General features: G+C 39.0%; 1 protein-coding gene across 1 annotated transcript; it reads right to left on the bottom strand.

Annotated features, from left to right (window-relative positions):
* Window positions 1-3,358: 3,358 nt before the first annotated feature.
* LOC121879459 (DNA replication ATP-dependent helicase/nuclease DNA2-like) lies at window positions 3,359-19,552 on the bottom strand (the record flags this gene model as incomplete). The annotated part of the gene is given in 3 exon segments (XM_042386108.1): window positions 3,359-3,511; window positions 6,524-6,624; window positions 19,408-19,552. Coding segments are annotated over 3 exon segments (399 nt in total), but the record flags the coding sequence as incomplete, so codon positions are not given.
* Window positions 19,553-19,900: the final 348 nt, after the last annotated feature.

The raw sequence follows: 19,900 nt of genomic DNA, 5'->3' as shown, positions 1-19,900 counted from the left end.
TGCGCGAGTCAATCTGGCGCCTAATGTTTCTCTGGGCACGCTACACTGTCCTAAGGGCAAAACTGTACTGTATATGTACTCAAAATAATGTACTAAATGATTACTAAAATTTTTGTCTAGTGCAAACTACAGCATGATTATATTCAAATTAATCACTATCTTATAAGAATTCCAGCAATGTAAATTATATTCTCCCGGTCACTTCCGTGACATTTTATAAACAAAAAACAAAACTCAATCTAAAGGACATAAATAAACAAATAAATACTTCACTAGACCTTCGGCACGACTGTCAAACATGTCACCCCCCGTTCCTTCCTCCCTCCCAGCCAGGGTTTGGTGGTAATAGGTTTAAAGTTTTTATCTTATATAATATCTCAGACTAAAGTTAGAATATAATTTGCATTGCTGGAATCCATGCAAGACAGTGAATAATTTGAATATAGACAGCATATATTTTGCACAAGAGATAAAAGTTTTAGCCCTTTGCAATAAAATGTACTAATTTGTACTAAAATTATTATGTCTCTTGTGAACTATAGCATGTTTATATTCAAACTAATCACTATCTTATAAGAATCCCAGCAGTGTAAATTATATTCTCCCAGGTAAGTTCAGTGACATTTTATAAGAGAAAATCTTAAAGTCACTCTTAAGGACAGATAAATAAATAAGCACTAGACCTTGGCATCAACTGTCAAACATATCACCTCACCCCCCCCCCCCATTCTTCCAATCAGCTGACAGCTAGTAAACACACCATTTCACGTCCCATAATTTTAACTGTGCTGATTTATGAGTGTTTGTTTTAACATAATACTACAAAAAACAATGTTTTGTTTATTCTAGGAGATGGGCTGAGATGCATCTGGGTAGACTGTGGTTAACAAACGGGTCGGTTAACGAATTACCTTCCATAAGAATCTTCAATTCGGTTAAAGAACAAAAATTCGATTAACGAAATCCCTACGAACATCACGTTTTGTTGTGAGCATCAGTTGATTAGCTGATGGGCTAGTCTGCCAATTCAGTAATCTGTTCTATGTTTACATTCATTTCCAGTGGAGTAAATATCAGGAAAGTTGTGCTCTTTAATATTTTTGCATTTTTTATATTAAAATTATTAGTCATTTTAACATTCATTGAACATATTGATAATATATGCAATACAGGGAACTATTTTTTTTGTGCGCCCAACAGCAGCTTGACTCAGCCACAAGGCGTCTGTTGGGCTTTGTTGACAGTGAAGTGAACACCTATTTTGTTGGTGTCTTGAATATTTTTGCATTTTTCATTGAAATTATTGGTCATTCTGAAATTTAGTTAACATATTGATACAGTGAGTTCTGCTATAACGCGTGTTTTGATAACGCAAATTTGCTCTAACGCGATTTATGAATTCGGAACAATATTTGTATAACGCGAACGCTTGTTTGCTATAACGCGATTTTTGCTTACTATTTCTCCAATTTTGTGGTATTAACTGTCAATATGGTAAAGAAGAATATCTCCAAAAAGCGTTCTGATGATAGAATTCCCGGTGATTATCGTAAAAGAAAGGATATAACACTTGAAGAGAAGCTTGATGTTATCAACCTCAAAATCACCCTTCTCCCCCATCAAGTTACATTCATATTTTTTCAAGGTAAAGTGTTACATTTACTGTATGATTTCATTATTAGATATGAATGTAACATTTATTTAGACTGTGCTATCCTTTGTGTTAGGCTAACTACTAAATTTTTTCGATTTCGAGTAATCTGCACCTAACCCTATTTTCTCCATAAGCCCTGTTATTTCTATTACGCGATTTTCTATAACACGATATTTTACAAGAACACAATTATCGCGTTATAGCAGAACTACCTGTAATATATAGTGCAGTGCAGTTTTTATTTAAAGAAAATAATCTTGAATTGCACCTAGTGAAGTTAAAATTTTATTGGTGAAATGACGGCATCAAGCATGGGTCCACTGAAAGGTGATTTCTCCTCCATCCCCACTTTCTTCTTTTCTCCCTTCTCCTCCACCCCCACTTCTAATTCTCATCATCAAACAGGAACCTTCTACATACTCACCTCAAAATAAGTGTACTTTACTGCATTTTTTTTTTTTACTTTTTACGTAGCTTTCGGTGAGCTGGAACCAATTACCCAATATCCTATTGAAACAAGGGATTTGATTAACAAAATTTTCAGTTAACGAACAACCTTCTGGAATGAATTGTGTTCGTTAACCGAGGGATCACTGTATTTTGTGTTTCTCTCAAGTACCAAACTAAATTATTCCATTGAAACAACACTTTGATTTAGTGCAAATTTGGTTTAAAACAACCTCTTCTTGGAAAGTCTTGTGTTAAATCGACGTTCTACTGTGTATGAATAATTGAATGAGATAAAAAAGGGGAAAAAAGAACATGTTTTGGAAATATGGAGGTGGGAAGTAAGGGTGTGTGAGTACAGTGGGTTAGGCAGCCTTGACAGCCAGCAAGCATTCCACACGGAGGACCCGTCTGGGTGATACGTCATCCTGCAGGACCTTTAAATCAACTTACAAATTTTGTCACTATTTTTCCCTTGTTTTGTGGGTGATTTGAAAATTTTATTTTTTGTGATCAGGGGGCAAGCATAAGGTGTCTAGTACTGCAAACAGCGACAGGTTAATAAGACTGTAATAAGAACAGTTTGGCAGGGGCCTCCATCAGTTTTGTATCCATGGCCCCAACAGCTCTGGATCTGGTCCAGTGTAAGCGAGTACAGTAAATGAATAACGCGGAATCCCTGTACAATTATTCACTTAAAATGTGAAACTTTACGAATGCAACCTCTTCGTATATCAAGAATACATCTACAATATACACTAAATTATGCACTAGATTTTTCTTTCCTTTTTTTACTTAGAGCAAGGAGCTATTGGCCCTGAAGTTGACAAACTAGCTTACCAAACAGTTGATTATGCACAGTGATCACTCTTTGAAACAGCACATCTGAAGACCTACATATGTATATTACATAAGTCAACATGACAACACAAAGCCTCAAGTTACTGTCTAATGTCTTAAAGAAAATATTTACAGTAGATATCCAAAAGGTTACACTCACAGTAGAAGCAGAATGTTCATGCTGTGTACAGGCATACTGGAATATGAGGTGGATGATAGAGGTTTGAGTGCTATATAATCAGCGTCATCAAATGAACAGACTGGAGCATTTCAGGTTATTCTCACAGATAAACTCTCAAATCTGTGAAGAGGATACTCTGTTTAACAAATTTCATCAGGGTTATGGCCCCTAGATTTGTTGACTGTACAGAGTTCCAATACTGTATCCCAAAAAAGGTCATAAATATTTTGTCTTACCTATCAATCAACAAGCCTCTCAAGTGAGATGCCTGGGATGTATCCATTAGGAGCTTGGCCAGGTTAGTGAAGTTGATGCTCATCGTATTCTGGTATTCACACCGATCTACACTAAATATCTTTTCCTGCCAGTTGGGGTATAATTTCAAATTTCTGCAATAATGAATAGTGAAAGATATAAATAGAGATGTAGTATATGATACCTATGGAATATAATTATCTACAGTATTACAACTCTCTCTCTCTCTCTCTCTCTCTCTCTCTCTCTCTCTCTCTCTCTCTCTCTCTCTCTCTCTCTCTCTCTCTCTCTCTCTCTCTCTCTCTCTCTCTCTCTCTCTCTCTCTCTCTCTCTCTCTCTCTCTCTCTCTCTCTCTCTCTCTCTCTCTCTCTCTCTCTCTCTCTCTCTCTCTCTCTCTCTCTCTCTCTCTCTCTCTCTCTCTCTCTCTCTCTCTCTCTCTCTCTCTCTCTCTCTCTCTCTCTCTCTCTCTCTCTCTCTCTCTCTCTCTCTCTCTCTCTCTCTCTCTCTCTCTCTCTCTCTCTCTCTCTCTCTCTCTCTCTCTCTCTCTCTCTCTCTCTCTCTCTCTCTCTCTCTCTCTCTCTCTCTCTCTCTCTCTCTCTCTCTCTCTCTCTCTCTCTCTCTCTCTCTCTCTCTCTCTCTCTCTCTCTCTCTCTCTCTCTCTCTCTCTCTCTCTCTCTCTCTCTCTCTCTCTCTCTCTCTCTCTCTCTCTCTCTCTCTCTCTCTCTCTCTCTCTCTCTCTCTCTCTCTCTCTCTCTCTCTCTCTCTCTCTCTCTCTCTCTCTCTCTCTCTCTCTCTCTCTCTCTCTCTCTCTCTCTCTCTCTCTCTCTCTCTCTCTCTCTCTCTCTCTCTCTCTCTCTCTCTCTCTCTCTCTCTCTCTCTCTCTCTCTCTCTCTCTCTCTCTCTCTCTCTCTCTCTCTCTCTATATATGTAGATCCACAATATTGTAAAAAGTCATTACAATTATCACAACCAGTATTCGAGTGTACAATACTAAGTTAATCACTAAAAAGCCATAATTTTGAACATCATATTACTGTACTCAATTTGTACACAAATGTATTGCAGTAAAGGACAAAAAATTTTATCACTAGTGCAAACTATGATATGTTTATACTCAAATTAATTGCTGTCTTGCTGTGAATTCCAACAATGTAAGTTATATTCTGCTGAGTCAAGTCAGTGAAATTTTAGAAATGAAAAATTTTAAGCTTAAAACCAACTTTATCCAATAAAACCATTGTTACCTTCTGGCTGGGAGGAGGGTGGAGGGGTAGGTGACAGCCAGGAGGGGAGATTACCAGGTGCTTAGTTATCAGTGGAGGGGGGAGGGGGTCAGGGACTCAAGGATTAGGAAACGAAGAGAGTATAAGTTTTTTGCTTATAAAATGTCACTAACTTGACTTAGCAGAATATAACTAGGCATAAAAAATTTAATAATTAACTTAGTACAGTAGGGTCGGCATATATCGCAAGATAAGGTCCAAGGATGTTTGCTATATACTAAATTGTGATATATAATTACATGTAATCAATGGGGAAATTGGGTTAGGTTCTGGAGGCCAATAAAAGTGACAAATCTTGACATAAAATGGAACAGTCTAAAGTTAGCATAATATAAATTTCATTGCTGGAATCCTTGCAAGACAGTGAATAATTTGAATATAGACATCATATATTTTGCTCGAGATAAAAATTTTAGTCCTTTGTACTAAATGTACTAATTAGTACTAAAATTTGTATGTTTATTACAAACTATAGCATGTTTATATTCAAATTAATCACTATCTTACAAGAGTTCCAGCAATGTTAATTATATTTTCTTAAGTCAATTCATTGACATTTAATAAGAGAAAAACTTAAACTCCCTCTACAGTATATGACAGACAAATAAATACCATTAGGTAACCTTGGCCGGGGCCTGGCGAAAGCTGTCATAATACATCACCGCCCCCCTCCACATCTGGCAAGATTGAAAGTGGTTTTATGCTTAAGGTTTATATCTTATAAAATGTCACACACTAAAGTTAGCAGAATATAAATGAATTGCTTGAATCCTTGCAAGACAGTGGATAATTTGGATATAGACAGCATATATTTTGCACAGGAGTTAAAAAAATTTCAACTCATATTTTTGGGGCTATTTAGAGGATTTTTAGGAGTGTTTCTGACTTTATACGGTTTTTGGCTTGATGTGAGGTCCCAGGAACATAACCCCACGTAAGTTGTGAGTTTACTGTAAATAAATTTATCGCTATACAGTATATTGGAAAATGTCGATAATTTTGGTAGCCGCGATATAAAAAAATCATAATATAAAGTCGCTATATATCCCGACCCTACTGTACATCTGAGTACAGGTTGAAATAATTGTAATGATTTTTCTACAAATTTCATAGCATTATTGTTGACTTTTAGTAGTTGTGGAACATACAGTATGTTCTAATTTTCCCCACAAGATTAATTATTCACCATATGCGTCCCAAACCATTGAAGCTTCCAGACTATCAGGGCCAAGGATTAGCAGGGTCCAACCTGTATTGTAAATTTATCAAGTAACATACATAGAATGGTCATGTGACTGTACCTTAACGCTCTCAAGCTTTATCTTGGGTAGCACTATTTGCATAGGTGAAATGAATCACATCATTAAACTTTTAAGAAATTCAATTGTTTTTATTTAAAGACAATAAAATCAAATTTTTCTAGGTCACAGATCATGATCACATGATCATGCAAAAGAAGCTTACAGAAAGTACCACAGCATGGGTGGAGTTCTGCTGTTGTCCATCAGTTTCCTCCTGTCAGCTGTGCTGGTAGGTCACATTTGTCTCTTCATTTCTTCCCACCTTCCACAGAATTAGTCATATCAAAATTCCAAAGCTCAAAAAATTCCAGTTCTATACCAATAACAAACCTTGGGAGGTTTGAGAGAAAATATCTGAGATATGATGCTGGGATAATTTGGAAGCAGAATCAAGATGACCAAACCTCACGTGAATTGTTCCCAAATGTCTTTTGTCGTGGTCATAGAAACTTTACAACTAATTGTGTGTTCGAGAGAGTTAATACATGTACCTAAAATACATAAACTGAAATGTTATTAATTCTAAGCTAACCAAACAAATTAAAATTAGAAGAACACATACCTGTCCAGAACAACTCTGACACAGTCCTCTTCAAAGGTAAATATTACCCCCAAGCTCAGAGCAATTTCAGTCTTTGATGATACAACAATATTATCACCAACCTGTCAAAGAAATTTTTGCAAGTTAAGAGAAAAAGGCATTGAATCTTGGAGTTAAATTTTGTTTAAGTCTGGAGTGAATTATTTGTAATTATGAGTGACCATAATTCTAATGGCAGAGCCTGAACCGTCAATCCATTTCAGCTTGTTGTTGCCCATTTATACATTTTTTTTCTATTTTTAAGCAGTATTAAATCAATTCTAGGCAGTCTTCATTGAGAGTTATCTATAAAAAAAATAAATAAAAAAATAAAATAAAATAAAATAAAAAAATAAAAATTGACAATTTATCTTTCAGTCACTAGTCTATCTCGACTAACCATTTTTTTTTTACAGGGATTAGCCCACCCGAGCACAGGCCACTGACCCACATAAGAGGCCTGGGGGCGTAAAAACTTAATAATAATTACAATAATAATAATACAGTATTAACCCGCTTTACACGGTTTCACTTTACGCAATTTCTCATTTACGCGGTACCTTGCCAGAGCCGGACTTTCACATTCCGCCGTGCATCTACTCATATACGGGCGGTGAAGTATAATTTTATTTTATTTTATTTTATTTTTATTTAGCTCATAAAATTCATACAAATTACCCTGCCAGAATATAATTTACATTGCTGGAATTCTTACAATATGATGATCATTTTGAATATAAACATCATGGATTTTGCATTAGACATACAAATTTTAGATCAAATGTAATAATTTGGTTTAAACAAAGGAAATATTTTATCTATTGTGGAAAATATATGAAGTTTGCATTCAAAATATTCCCTGACCTGCAAGGAATCCAGAAATGTCAATTATATTATCCTAACTTTAGTCTGAGGTATTATTTATTACTAAACGTTAAAATCTAGTGGTTTCACGCAAACATTTCTCAGAGAGGTAGGAGCTAGTGAGCTGGGAAGAGGGGGGGGAGGGATTTGAGTCCATTATTTGAATGGACATTAACCTGGCGACTGTATTTCTCTTAAATATTAATTGTGTGAGCATACCATCATAAAATTTAGATGTTATTTTTACTACAACATAGGTATTGTGTCGGAAAAAGTGGAGTTTGGGGGTCAGGCCAGTCTCTATTGGAATTAATCCCATATGTTCTGTTGTTCACTTTACGCAGTTTTCACTTTCCGTGGTACCCTGTGGCTCCCCCCCTCTTCCCACACTCGCTGGGTCCCTCCCTCCCTCCCTACCCCCCACCCCCACCTTCCCTCCCTACCAGAGAAATGTTTGGGTTAAAACAGTATATTTACATTTTTAGTAATAAATAATACCTCAGACTAAAGTTAGGATAATATATTAACATTGCTGGATTTCTTGCAAGACCAGGAATATTTTGAATAGTCATGCGCCGGTTAACTTCCTAGATACGTTCTTGGAAATGTGACGTTAACCGAAATGGACGTTGTCCAATCATCACAAACTTTTTATTTATACTTACGTGTATGTGGAATAATATATACGTACACATACACTTTTACTCTTAAATCACGACTGTAATGTGATACAGGTGATTAATTTTTATCTCTTGTGCAAAATACATGACATTTATACAAAATTATTCACTGTTTTACAAGGATTCCAGCAACGCCAAGCAGATGGGGAAGAGAGGGTGGGAGCGAGCGAGGGGGCGTGGGGGGAGGGGAGGTAGTACGTTTAACAGTTGGCACAGGCCCAGGTCTAACGCGTGTATATTTATCAGTTCTTGGGTGACTAAGCTTCTCTCTTATAAAAAGCCAGTGAAATGACCTAGGTGAATATAATTAACATAGCTGGGATTCTTGTAACATACTGATTAATTTGAATATAAACATGCTATAATTTGCACTAGACAAAGCAATTTTAGTCCCGTAATCAAATTAGTACATGTGCACTCCAACCTTGCACTAAGGTCATTTATTTCTATTATGTTTCTTTTAGTATGGTGTGTGCATGTAAATGGATGAGAATAAATGAAGAAATCTATGTAAATCTACCCAAAAATACAGTTGAAAAACTTTTTCTAAAATTTACTTTAGTATTGTACACTAATGTACTACATTTTTTTATCTTGAGCAAAACATATGACACTTATATTCAAATTAATCTCTGTCTTGCAAAGATTTCAGCAATGCAAATTATATTATCCAAACTTTAGTCTGAGATATTATATAAAATAATCATAAAGAAATCACCAATCTTTTATCTTGGAACACGAGGGTGGCGGGAAGAGGGGGGGGAGGAGGCGGGAGGTGAGGTGAGGTGACAGAATGTCTGGCGTTTGTTTGTTTATTTATTTGAGATAAGATTTGACAGTTGGCGCTGAAGGCCTGCCTGCGTGTTTATTTACCATTACTTAAGAGTGACTAAGCTCTTCCCATAATTTGCCACCCAAACGACCTGGGTGAATATAACTTACATTGGAGGGATTCATGTAAGATAGTAATTTGTTTGAATACCTGTATAAACAACCTATATTTGCAATAGACATAACAATTTTAGTACCGTAAGAATTTAGTACATGTACAATACAGGTTTGCACTTAGGTCCATTGTTACTGTACAATATTGACTAAATTCACTAGATAACGTACGCCTGGCCGGACAATCTAAAGAATACGCGATGCATACGTGACTGTGCCCGCTCTAGGTCCATTTCGGTTCACTAGGTCCCATTACAGTTGTACCCCACTTAACGCGGTCAATAGAACCCAGAGGGTCCCGCGTTAAGTGAAATCCACGTTAAGTGAACAACAGAACATATGGGATTAATTCCAATAGAAACCAGCCCGACCCCCAAACTCCACTTTTTGAAGACACATAACTATGTTGTAGTAAAAATAACATCTTAATTTTATGATGGTACATGCACACAATTAATACTTATGAGAAATAGAGAAATACAGTCGCCAAGTTAATGTCCATTCAAATAATGGACTCAACTCCCTCCCCCTCTTCTCACACAACACTGCTGGCTCTTCCCTCTTTGAGAAATTTTTGGGGGAAAACCACTAAATTTTAATAAATAATACCTCAAACTAAAGTTAGGATAATACAATTGACATTGCTGGATTCCTTGTAAGACCAGGAATATTTTGATATAAATGTCATATATTTTGCACAAAAGATAACATATTTACTTAGAGAAAACATTTAATCTAAAATTTGTATGTCTAATGCAAAATATATGATGTTTATATTCAAAATGATCACCAAATTATAAGAATTCCAGCAATGTAAATTATATTCTGGCCGGGTAATTTGTATGAATTTTATGAGCTAAAACAGGCAGTCAGGCAGGGTGGCGGGTGGGGCAAATCTAAAAATAGCGTCTCGAGCCGGACACTCACCACGTATATGTGGAAAAAATCCGTGTTAAGTGAAAGTTCAGCTCTGGCGAGGCACCGCGTATATGAAAAAACGCGTTAAGTGAAACCGCGTTAGGCGGGGTAATACTGTATTTGAATGTTTTTTTTTTCAATTTAAATTTTAATTGTTTATTCCTTGATAGAGGAAGCGGGATCCTAGTGCTGTCACTTGGTACCCCTGTACCATAACACCAGAAGCAACTGGCCAGTGTCACAAGTATATACAGGTTGTACCTCTCTAGTCCGGCAACCTCGGGACCTGACCGGTGCCGGACCATGGAAATTCACCCTTTTCCTGGATAGATAGTCACTTGTGCTTATGCTTGGAAGCACTAGCACCACTTTCTCTGCATCATGGCCTCTTTAAAGACATATTGAAGGGTTAAATGTCGTATAGTAGCTTCTCAAATTTCGCAAGTTTTTAATTCTTAACGTATTTTATTGGAACACACAAATAAATAAAAATTTTGACGGCGGAAACTTGAATTTCGACGGGTTTGAACGGCCCGCCAACATGCAGACGACGTGCATAATCGTGTAAACAGCGTCATTTCTCTGATGTACAAAAGATTCATTATTGTTTATTACTGAATGTCTTTTTTATTGAATTAATGTTTATGTGTGCAAAATGAGCAATACAATTCATAAATAATACGTAGAATATTAAAACACACGAGGAAATGACACAGCATTGTTTTCGTTGATTACAAAACCAGTGACTGACTGGTTCTACATATAAAACTGAAGAAAATAAGACTTTGGCTGTAGCTGTAGTAAAATTAATATGGTTGTTTTAAGTTATGTTATTTAATGTTAATAAATGGAACAATAGAAGTAGCTAACGATAATGGTAAAGAAAAAAGAGAGATCGCGTATGTAAGTGCGCATGCGCACACATGAAAACATATCGTCATTACTTTACATAAGAATATGAAAGCAACACTTATTTACTATTCATATATATTTTAATTAATGTTTCTGAATTTGTTTTTATTGAATTAATGTTTGTGTGTGCAAAATTAACAATACAATTTATTAATACTACGTGCAATATTAGAGGAGACGAGACGGCTGCCGGCATTGTTTATGTTAAAGCTTACAAAACCAGTGACTGATTGGTTCTACATATAAAACTGAAGAAAATAAGACCCTGATTTTAGCTGTAGTAAAATTAATGTAAAAAAATTAATATGGTTGTTTGAAGTACCTGTAATGTTATTTAATGTTAATAAATGGAACAATATAAGTAGCTAACCATTAATGGTAAAAAAAAAAGTGAGACTGCGCGTATGTAAGTGCGCACATGTGAAAACATATCGTCATTACTCTACATAAGAATATGAAAGCAACACTTATTTACTGCTCATATATATTGAAGGGTTAAATGTTGTACTCTGTATAGACAAGCAGAGAGAGAGAGAGAGCAGCCGAACTGCCGGATGTAAACAAACCTTAATTTCCCGCGGCTTTGTTTTTTTTTTTTAAGGGGATTAGCCCACCCGGGCATAGGTCACTGACCCACATTGGGGCCTGAGGGGCAAAAATTTAATACTCCTGTAATAATAATAATTCAGATAAGTAAAAAAAAAAAAAAAGCTGCCTATCTACCTATTGGACAAACTAAAATCGTTCCGGACCACGGGAGTTTCCGGACCACAGAATGCCGGACTAGAGAGGTACAACCTGTACAGTACAGTACAGTCATCCCTTGGTTATCGCGCCTAATTGGGACCCCGCCGATAACGAAAGTACAGAACCTATGGGATTTATTCTAATTGGTTCCAGGCACCCAAGACCCAGCCCCAAGTTTCCCATTTTACAACCATTTAGACCCACTAAATATATATATAATGTTATGGTAAATATCATAAACACACATAGGCATGGCTAGGTCTATTACAAAGTGATGAAAAGGGTATGCTTAATACTGTAGTCCACAAAACATGTAGCTATACTTTTTTTATTTGGTCCCCGTCATACGAGTCCGTTTTCTCTCACATCAGGACACCTGAGTCCTCCGTTTTCTCTCTTAATCTTAGAGTGCACCAGAAACTTTACTATTTTTAGTAATGCCACAGAATTTGAAATTGCAACCCCAATTACTTCACCCGCGTATATGAGTAGATGCACCATGTAAAGTGGGAATTCCGGTTCTGGCAAGGTACCGCGTAAATGTAGAAACGAATAAAAAAAAAACGCGTAAATCAGGGTATTACTGTATTACCTTTATGTGTTTGCCCTTAGGACAATTACAGTATTCCACACACACACGGGTCAACCACCAGCGAGACAATAAGTGCCCTGAAGGCGCCTCCAGTTCGAGCAGCCAGGTCGAGTCTGTTTGCCCCCTCCCCCTGCTATATCCCAACGCCCTGCCAGCCTTACTACACCGGGATTTATTCAGCAAAACATTCAAGTGATCAGTGAATGATTGACTACCAAATAGTGTTCCTATAGAGCACTCAGGAAAAGCACAAAAACACAGCAGTGCAATACTGAGTGTGGTTGGATCAGACCTAACCTGACCTGACATCACGGCTTCACCAGAGCTAACCAGAAGGATGGAGCACACCTGCATTGCCCCAAGCTACTCTCCTGGCCACACACCTGCCCAACCGCATCCAGCCCATGCGAGCACGAACTGATTGCTATAAGAACAGCCCATTCCCAACCATTTTAAAAATTATCAACACCTAATTATTATACAGTGACCCCTCGTTTAAGGAATGCCTTGGTCAACGAAATTTCGGTTAACGAACTGCCTTCCATAAGGATCTTCAATTCGGTTAACGAACAAAAATTCGGTTAACGAATTTCTTACGAACCGACCTCAACATGTTTTCGCTTGCACTGGCCGGGCAACCAGCTTTAGTATCAGTCCGCCAATACATTAATCGGTTCTAGGGCTTAAATTCCTTACTATTTTAGTAAATATCAAGAAGTATATACAATTCAATAATTTTAAAAGTTTAATATTTAATTTTTTAGTCATTTTAACAATAATTGAACATAATTGAAGGTAAAGTGACTAGTTTAATGCGCGGCATCCAGCCTCTTAACACAGCAAACAGGCGTTAGTCTCTCTCTGTTTTCACTGGAGGTAACATCTTGCTTGAGACTCTCTTCAACTAAACGCCTTTTTTCTGTGTTTCCAAGCAAATTATTGCTCATTTTGAAATATATTTTACATATTGACAATTTATAATGCAGTGCAGTGTTGATTTAAAGAAAATAATCTTGAAATACACCAAGAGAACTAAAATTTTATGGGTGAAATGGTGCCATGGGGTGACTTCTCTTCCACCCCAATGCCTTCTCTTCTTCCTTCTCCTCCACCCCCATTCTAATTCTCATCATCCAGGAGCCTTCTACATACACACCTCAAAGTAAGTGAACTTTTCTACCATTTTTTTTGAATTTAGGAAATTTTCGGTGAGCTGGAACCAATTACCCAAAAACCCATTGAAACAATGGTTTCGGTTAACAAACTTTTCGGTTAACGAACGACCTTCTGGAACGGATTGAGTTCGTTAACCGAGGGGTCACTGTATATCATATTTGTATCACTTATGTTACTTGTATATCATTTGTAAATCAAGAGACCCATTCCCCAATTATGTAATTGTATATTTTAAGCCTTCCACCTGCCATGCTCTTTCAATAAACCGTTAATTATTATTATTATTATTTATTATCACACACACACACACTAGTGACCTCACCTAGTGAGGACATGTTCTCTTGCGCTCCACAGCAGCCAAGGTCATCACGTCAACCTGTAGCTAATTTAAGGAAGTTCAGTACTTTTACGGGAAGACAGTGCATACTTTCAAGGTGTCAGTGACTGTGAGTGCTAGACTTGTGAATATGTGCGTTCCAGTGTCGCAATATCGTCGCACTGAAGTCTGGCGCTGGCTATCCTCCACACCACACCATCACTCTACTAAAGGCACTGAGAATCTTTCACAACCGCAGCTGCAGACGAGGTCGCCGCATTCCCAGACGAATCCCTATCATCATGCCAAGCAAGAATAAGAAAGTCAAGTCAGTGCCTGAAAGACAGTGTACTCGCTATGAAGTGCCACGACTATGGTACAACCTACCATCCCTATTGCCGTCCAATGTTACATCTTTATGCAACTAGGTGGAGAAGGTCAGTGTCACAGGTAAGTCAGTTGGTGCAGGTATTGTGGCGATTACCGAGGCGTGGCAAATTGTTCCTGAGATCTGTGCCATAGAAACCTATGAGTTATTTCACCACCTTAGAAAGGACAGGAGAGGTAAGGGTGTAGTGCTGTACTGTCCCAGTGACCTTAAACCATCACACCTAGGTGTTAATGTACCTGAGGATGTAGAAGCTTTGTGGGTTCAGGTCACTCCCACCTCCCACCCCCACCAGCTTGCCTCTCTCATCGTTTGTGTTTGTTATCACCCCCTGCACCAACCACCAATGTACTGGTTACTCATATAATAGACACTCGACTCCCTGAGATCCAGATTTCCATGTGCTAAACAAGTGATATGCAGTGACTTTAATGAGTTAGACATCAGTAACATCACCCAACACCGCTACCTTGCACAAATAGTTGACTTTCCAACACGTGGGAATGCCACCCTGGGCTTCATTATGACTGATCTCAGTAACCACTACCTTCCCTCCCAGCCACTGCCTCCCATGAGGCGCAGCCCCCACCTGTCTCTACTGTGGTCACCTACACGTACCATCTCACGAACGCCAATTGTCACCAGGACTTACTGACCTACCCCTGACTCTGCCATGCGGCGTTTCGGACAATGGGTGACCCGGTATCCCTGGACTGAAGTGATCACGGGAGACGATGTGCAGAACAAGTGGGATAATTAACTGGACACTATCACCAAAGCCTACCACCACTTCTTTCCAGCCAAGACACTGAGGATCCACCCCGATGATGCCCCGTGGATTACACCCCGTATCAAAAGACTAATTGAGCAGCGCAACAAGGCATACTACACCAACAACCGCCTGTACAAAAGTCTACGTAACCAGGTCATCAGGGAAATCAAGTCAGCCAAGTAGTCTTATTATCCCAGGAAAGTGCACAGCCTCAAGGAGGTCGGCTTCAGTCAGTGGTACTCCAAGGTAAAAGATCTCTGTTGTCTTAACCTTCAGTCTCCCAAGCTTCCTTTCATCTCTCATTTACCTAGTGAGGAGACAGCCGAGATAATTAATAACCACTTTGCTACCATATGTCATACCCTACCCAGTCTTGACCTCACTCTCCTCCCGGCTTAATTACCTTCCCCCTCCCCCCCTCTCAGTGTTCAACCGTTTGAAAGTGACAACACACTCCTGAAATTTAAATGCAAATGCTCTACAACCCCAATTGACCTCCCAATCGAAATTTACAAGGAGTTTGCAGTCGAACTTGCCACGGCCCTCCGTTCTATTATTAATGCATCCCTCAGACAAAGCAAAAGCCCTAATGAATGGAAAACTGCATTTGTCACCCCCATCCCCAAGGTCCCCACCCCACAGTCCCCTAACGACTTCAGGCCAGTTGCCATTACTGCCATACCCAGTTTGCTCTGTGAAGACTGTTTTTGAGTGGGCATTTGCTCGTATTTATCAGTCAATTGATCCACAGCAATTTGGCAACATGAGGACCTCCTCTACAACACACTGATTAGTTAGTTTCCTGGATTTCTTGCACAAAAACCTGCAGAAACGTAAGACACCACTGGCCGTTGCCCTTGTTAACTTCAGGAAGGCTTTTGACCTTGTTGATCACTGCACTGTTATCAACAAAGCCATTGCACTGGTCTCATTGCTTACCAACTTCCTGAGTGAGTGTCGTCAGGCAGTCAGGTACCAGGGTTCTGTCTCCACATTCCAACACCTCACCTGCGGTGTTCCCCAGGGGACCAAGATGGGACCACTGTGCTTCCTAATCCTGATCAACGACGCTCTGTCAGACACTCCTCACAGGTGGAAGTACATGGATGACTGCACTGTGGGGGTTACAGTGAACAACACCTCACCGGACTACTCATCGCTACAAGGCACCCTGGACAGGCTACAGGCATGAGACATACATCATTATGTTTTCAATGAAAGAAATGAGAAATGCCCTCTCACTCACTGATATCCCATTTTCAATGCTCTGCCACCTTGAATTTGAGGCACAGACCTTTCTATTGGAGCTATAAAACAGGATCTGGCAAGAGGGTGCCTTCCCATCCTCATGGCGGGAGACAAGTGTTCTGCCTTTTAAGAAGACTGGAAAGGAAAGTCTTCACCCACTAGAATATCGTCCCATAGCTCTGACCTCCTGTATCTGCAAGCAGTTTGAAAAGATGATATAACTCGCAATTAGTATACTACCTGGAAAAGAATGCCTTTCTTTCACCAAATCAGTCTGGCTTACGGAAGATGCATTCAACAACAAATGCTCTAGTTCGTCTTGAGTCCTCGGTCTGTAAGGCTTTTGCTTGTCGCCAGCATCTACTCTGTGTATTTTTTTTCGACGTACAGAAAGCATACGACACAGCTTGGAGAAGGAGCTTCACAATTTGGGATTGCGGGGAAATTTACCCTTAATAATAGGTCAGTTTTTGGGACATCGCACTTTTAGGGTCCGCACAGCCACAGAAATATCAGCACCACATATTCAGGAGGATGGTGGTCCTCAGGGTAGTGTCTTGACTGTGACCTTATTTGCCATTGCAATAAATGGGGTAGCAGCATCGGTTCCAGGTAGTGTATCAATCTCATAGTAAGTAGAAAAATTGGCTTTTGGTATGCAGCTTCCCACATGTCAGTGGTTGAATATCGCATGAAACTTGCACTAGTGACTAGACAAGGTTTCACGTTGGACCACAGAGCATGGTTTCAGACTTTCTCCCTTGAAGACCGGTGCCATGCATTTCAGTTGTCTTCGAGACCTACAAGTCTATGGTCATCATGTGGAGTGCATCACAGAGACCCATTTCCTGGACATTATCTTCGACAACCAGCTTACAGGGCAGCCACATATTCGTTACCTCAAAGAGTCTTGCCAGCGTGCTCTCAAGTTATTGAGAGTCTTGGGGCACATGTCATAAGGTGCTGACCGAGGAACTATGCTAGACCTTTACCGCATGAGTTAGACCCAAACCAGATTATGGGTGTGAGGTGTTTTCCTCAGCCACTGAGGCTAGACTCAATACACTGAAATCAATTCATCATGGTGGGGTGCGCCTGGCAACCAGTGCCTTCAGGTCTCTGCCAATCCCAAGTCTACAAGTTGATGCTGATGATCTTCAATGACAGCATCTCCAAGTCCAGAGTTGGTTTCACCTCCACAGTCTTCCACAGTTTGTAACCAACACTTGTGTAGTTGATGAGAGACTGTCCCCACACTACACTCAGTATACAGACCTCCCATGACCTTTTGGTTTCAGGATAAAGGAAGTCGTGAGAATTCTTTGTCATCCTCCTGTTAAAGATATGCCCCATGCAGTTCCCTAGTGCCTCTTTGTGGATTCTCACTGAAGTTCAAGTTTGACAGTATTTTAATGAAAGGAAGGACTTACTCACTCCCTGTCCATTCTCTTTTTTTAGAGCATGTCTCCTCTCACAGGGGGACTATTCCTGTATACACCAACTGCTCTAAGTCCGATGCAGGGGTGGGTTTTGGGGTGGTCATTCCCGATTTATGTCGGGACGGTAGTTTCCCCACTATGGCATCTATTTTTACTTCAGAGTTTTTGGGTATTTTACTTGTCCTCAAGATTATTTTTACCCAACCTCATAACGATTTTACAGTTTTTAGTGACTCTCATAGTACTCTCCGGGTCTTAGCTAATGTCTCATTGCAACATCCCTTATTAGGTGCTCCTCTACTTAAGAACGTTCATCTTACAAACTTTCAGAGATACAAACATCATCGCTGAGGGGGGGTTACCTGCCAGAACAGGTGTTTAATGTGGATGAGACTGGTTTATTTTGAAGAAAATACCAGAAAGAACAAACATTGCCTAAGAGGAGAAGAGTGAGCCAGGTTTTAAGGCTGTATTAAAGGGTATAGCTGTACTAAATATCCACAATCTTTTAATTTTTTGCAATATGTTTGGTATCTACAAGAGAAAAGTTGGACTTACAAACAAGCCTCAGGAACGTAACTCGTTCGTAAGTAAAGGAGCACCTGTATAAATATTTTACAGTGGCTATTTCTCATCCAACTTCAGGGCCGGAAAGTCAGTTTCTGCTGGGTTCCATCCCATGTGGGGGAGAAGGGGAATGAGTGTGCTGATGCTGTGGCAAAAGCAGCTATTTCTTTCCCAATGGCAAGTCCTTCCCTCTACCTGCCTCTGATATGAAACCACTAATATGAGCTGCCATCTGCTCGAGTTGGAAATGCAGGTGGGATGCTGTCGGAGTAAACAAGCTCTGCAACATCCATCCTGCATTGGGTACCTGGGGATATCATGGACTGTCACGCCACCAAGAGACTGCTTTGGCCTGCCTCCACATTGGCCACACATAGCTGACTCATGGTTTTTTAATGGAGATAGTACCCCCTCCCCATTGTGATGACTGCCTGGTCCCACTGACTGTTTGACATCTCTTGATGGAGTGCCCCAGTCTCAAGATATCTTCGTTGTAAACGCCTCTCCCGGTGCCAGGGGGGAGACGGGTCTTGTCATCTTTCTTAGGTGCTGGAGGAGGGAGTGGGAAGCGTGGTAGGGAACGTCCTTTCCTTTGTGGAGGAAGACGCCCTTCTACACAAGCTTTGAGTTTTATTTCTTAACCTTTAAATTGCTTTTAAGAATTTTTTGTTATTTATTGTGTTTTTAGCTTGCATTATTTTATTTTAGTCTTTTAAGCTTTAATTTTAATTTGGCGACATATGACCTAAACTGTTGCATTGCCAGGGATGCAATTACCACAATCAATCAATCTTCTCCACATAAAGTTTTATCTCTTTTTTATTGTTGATGTAATAGTGTTTTACTACCTTGTCAAACACTTAAAGACCTTAGTTGTTGAAGTGTAGTAATAACATTATTACAACTGATTTTCTTGAAACAGTCCAGATAAGCAGTGTTACATTCAGACCCACCCCCCCCAAGATTTGCCTTTTTTCCGAATTTCGCATTTTCCGGACTGGGGTCTGCCCCAATTAGTCCAGTATATCGAAGTACCACTGTATATTGTATTCATGTTTAAGTTTCTGTTGTTAAATATGGTGCTCTGTTAGGTCTTCTTCACTGATGCTGTTGTCCTACATATCTTTGCATATTATACCTTGAATATCATTCTATTATTTACATGAATTCTAAATTCCATTAATATAGCACTTAAGGCAATTTCAATTATAATCTAAATGAGGATAAGTGAACAGAATGCCAGAATCTCAGGCAGTATTATCATAATAAACAGATGTATGGTAGACCTATACTATACTGTACCTGCAAGCCAACATTTGCTAATATGGTTGGCTGAAGATGAGTGGGAGAGCGAGTGAAGGCATGAACAAACTGTCCTGGCTCCACTTCTGTCACAGGCATTCTTCTCTCCAACATCATCAAAGATAAACAGTCTCCATGAGTTTCTCTGTCAAGGTAAATACATACAGTATCTTATAATGTTAAATGATAAGTTCAATTATTAAGAATTCATATGTGAAAACCTACTTATTTGTGAATACAGGTTGACAACCCTTTATCCGAAATTCCAAAAACCGAAAAGCTAAAAACCGAAAGTTTTTTTGGGATTTTTTTTTTTTTTTTTCAGATTATTAGCCCACCCAGATCATCACTGATCATCGGGGCCTGGGGGGCGAAAATGAAATAGAATAATAATTATAATAATAATAATTATTCATGGTAAATAAAAATTTTAATAAAAATACACCAAAATAAAATAATAATGATTACAATAATAATAATAAAATATAATAAT

Source organism: Homarus americanus, unplaced genomic scaffold, assembly GCF_018991925.1.
Source record: "Homarus americanus isolate GMGI-L3 unplaced genomic scaffold, GMGI_Hamer_2.0 scaffold34125, whole genome shotgun sequence".
Taxonomy (NCBI): Eukaryota; Metazoa; Arthropoda; class Malacostraca; order Decapoda; family Nephropidae; genus Homarus; species Homarus americanus.
This window is presented reverse-complemented; position numbering and strand designations above follow the sequence as displayed.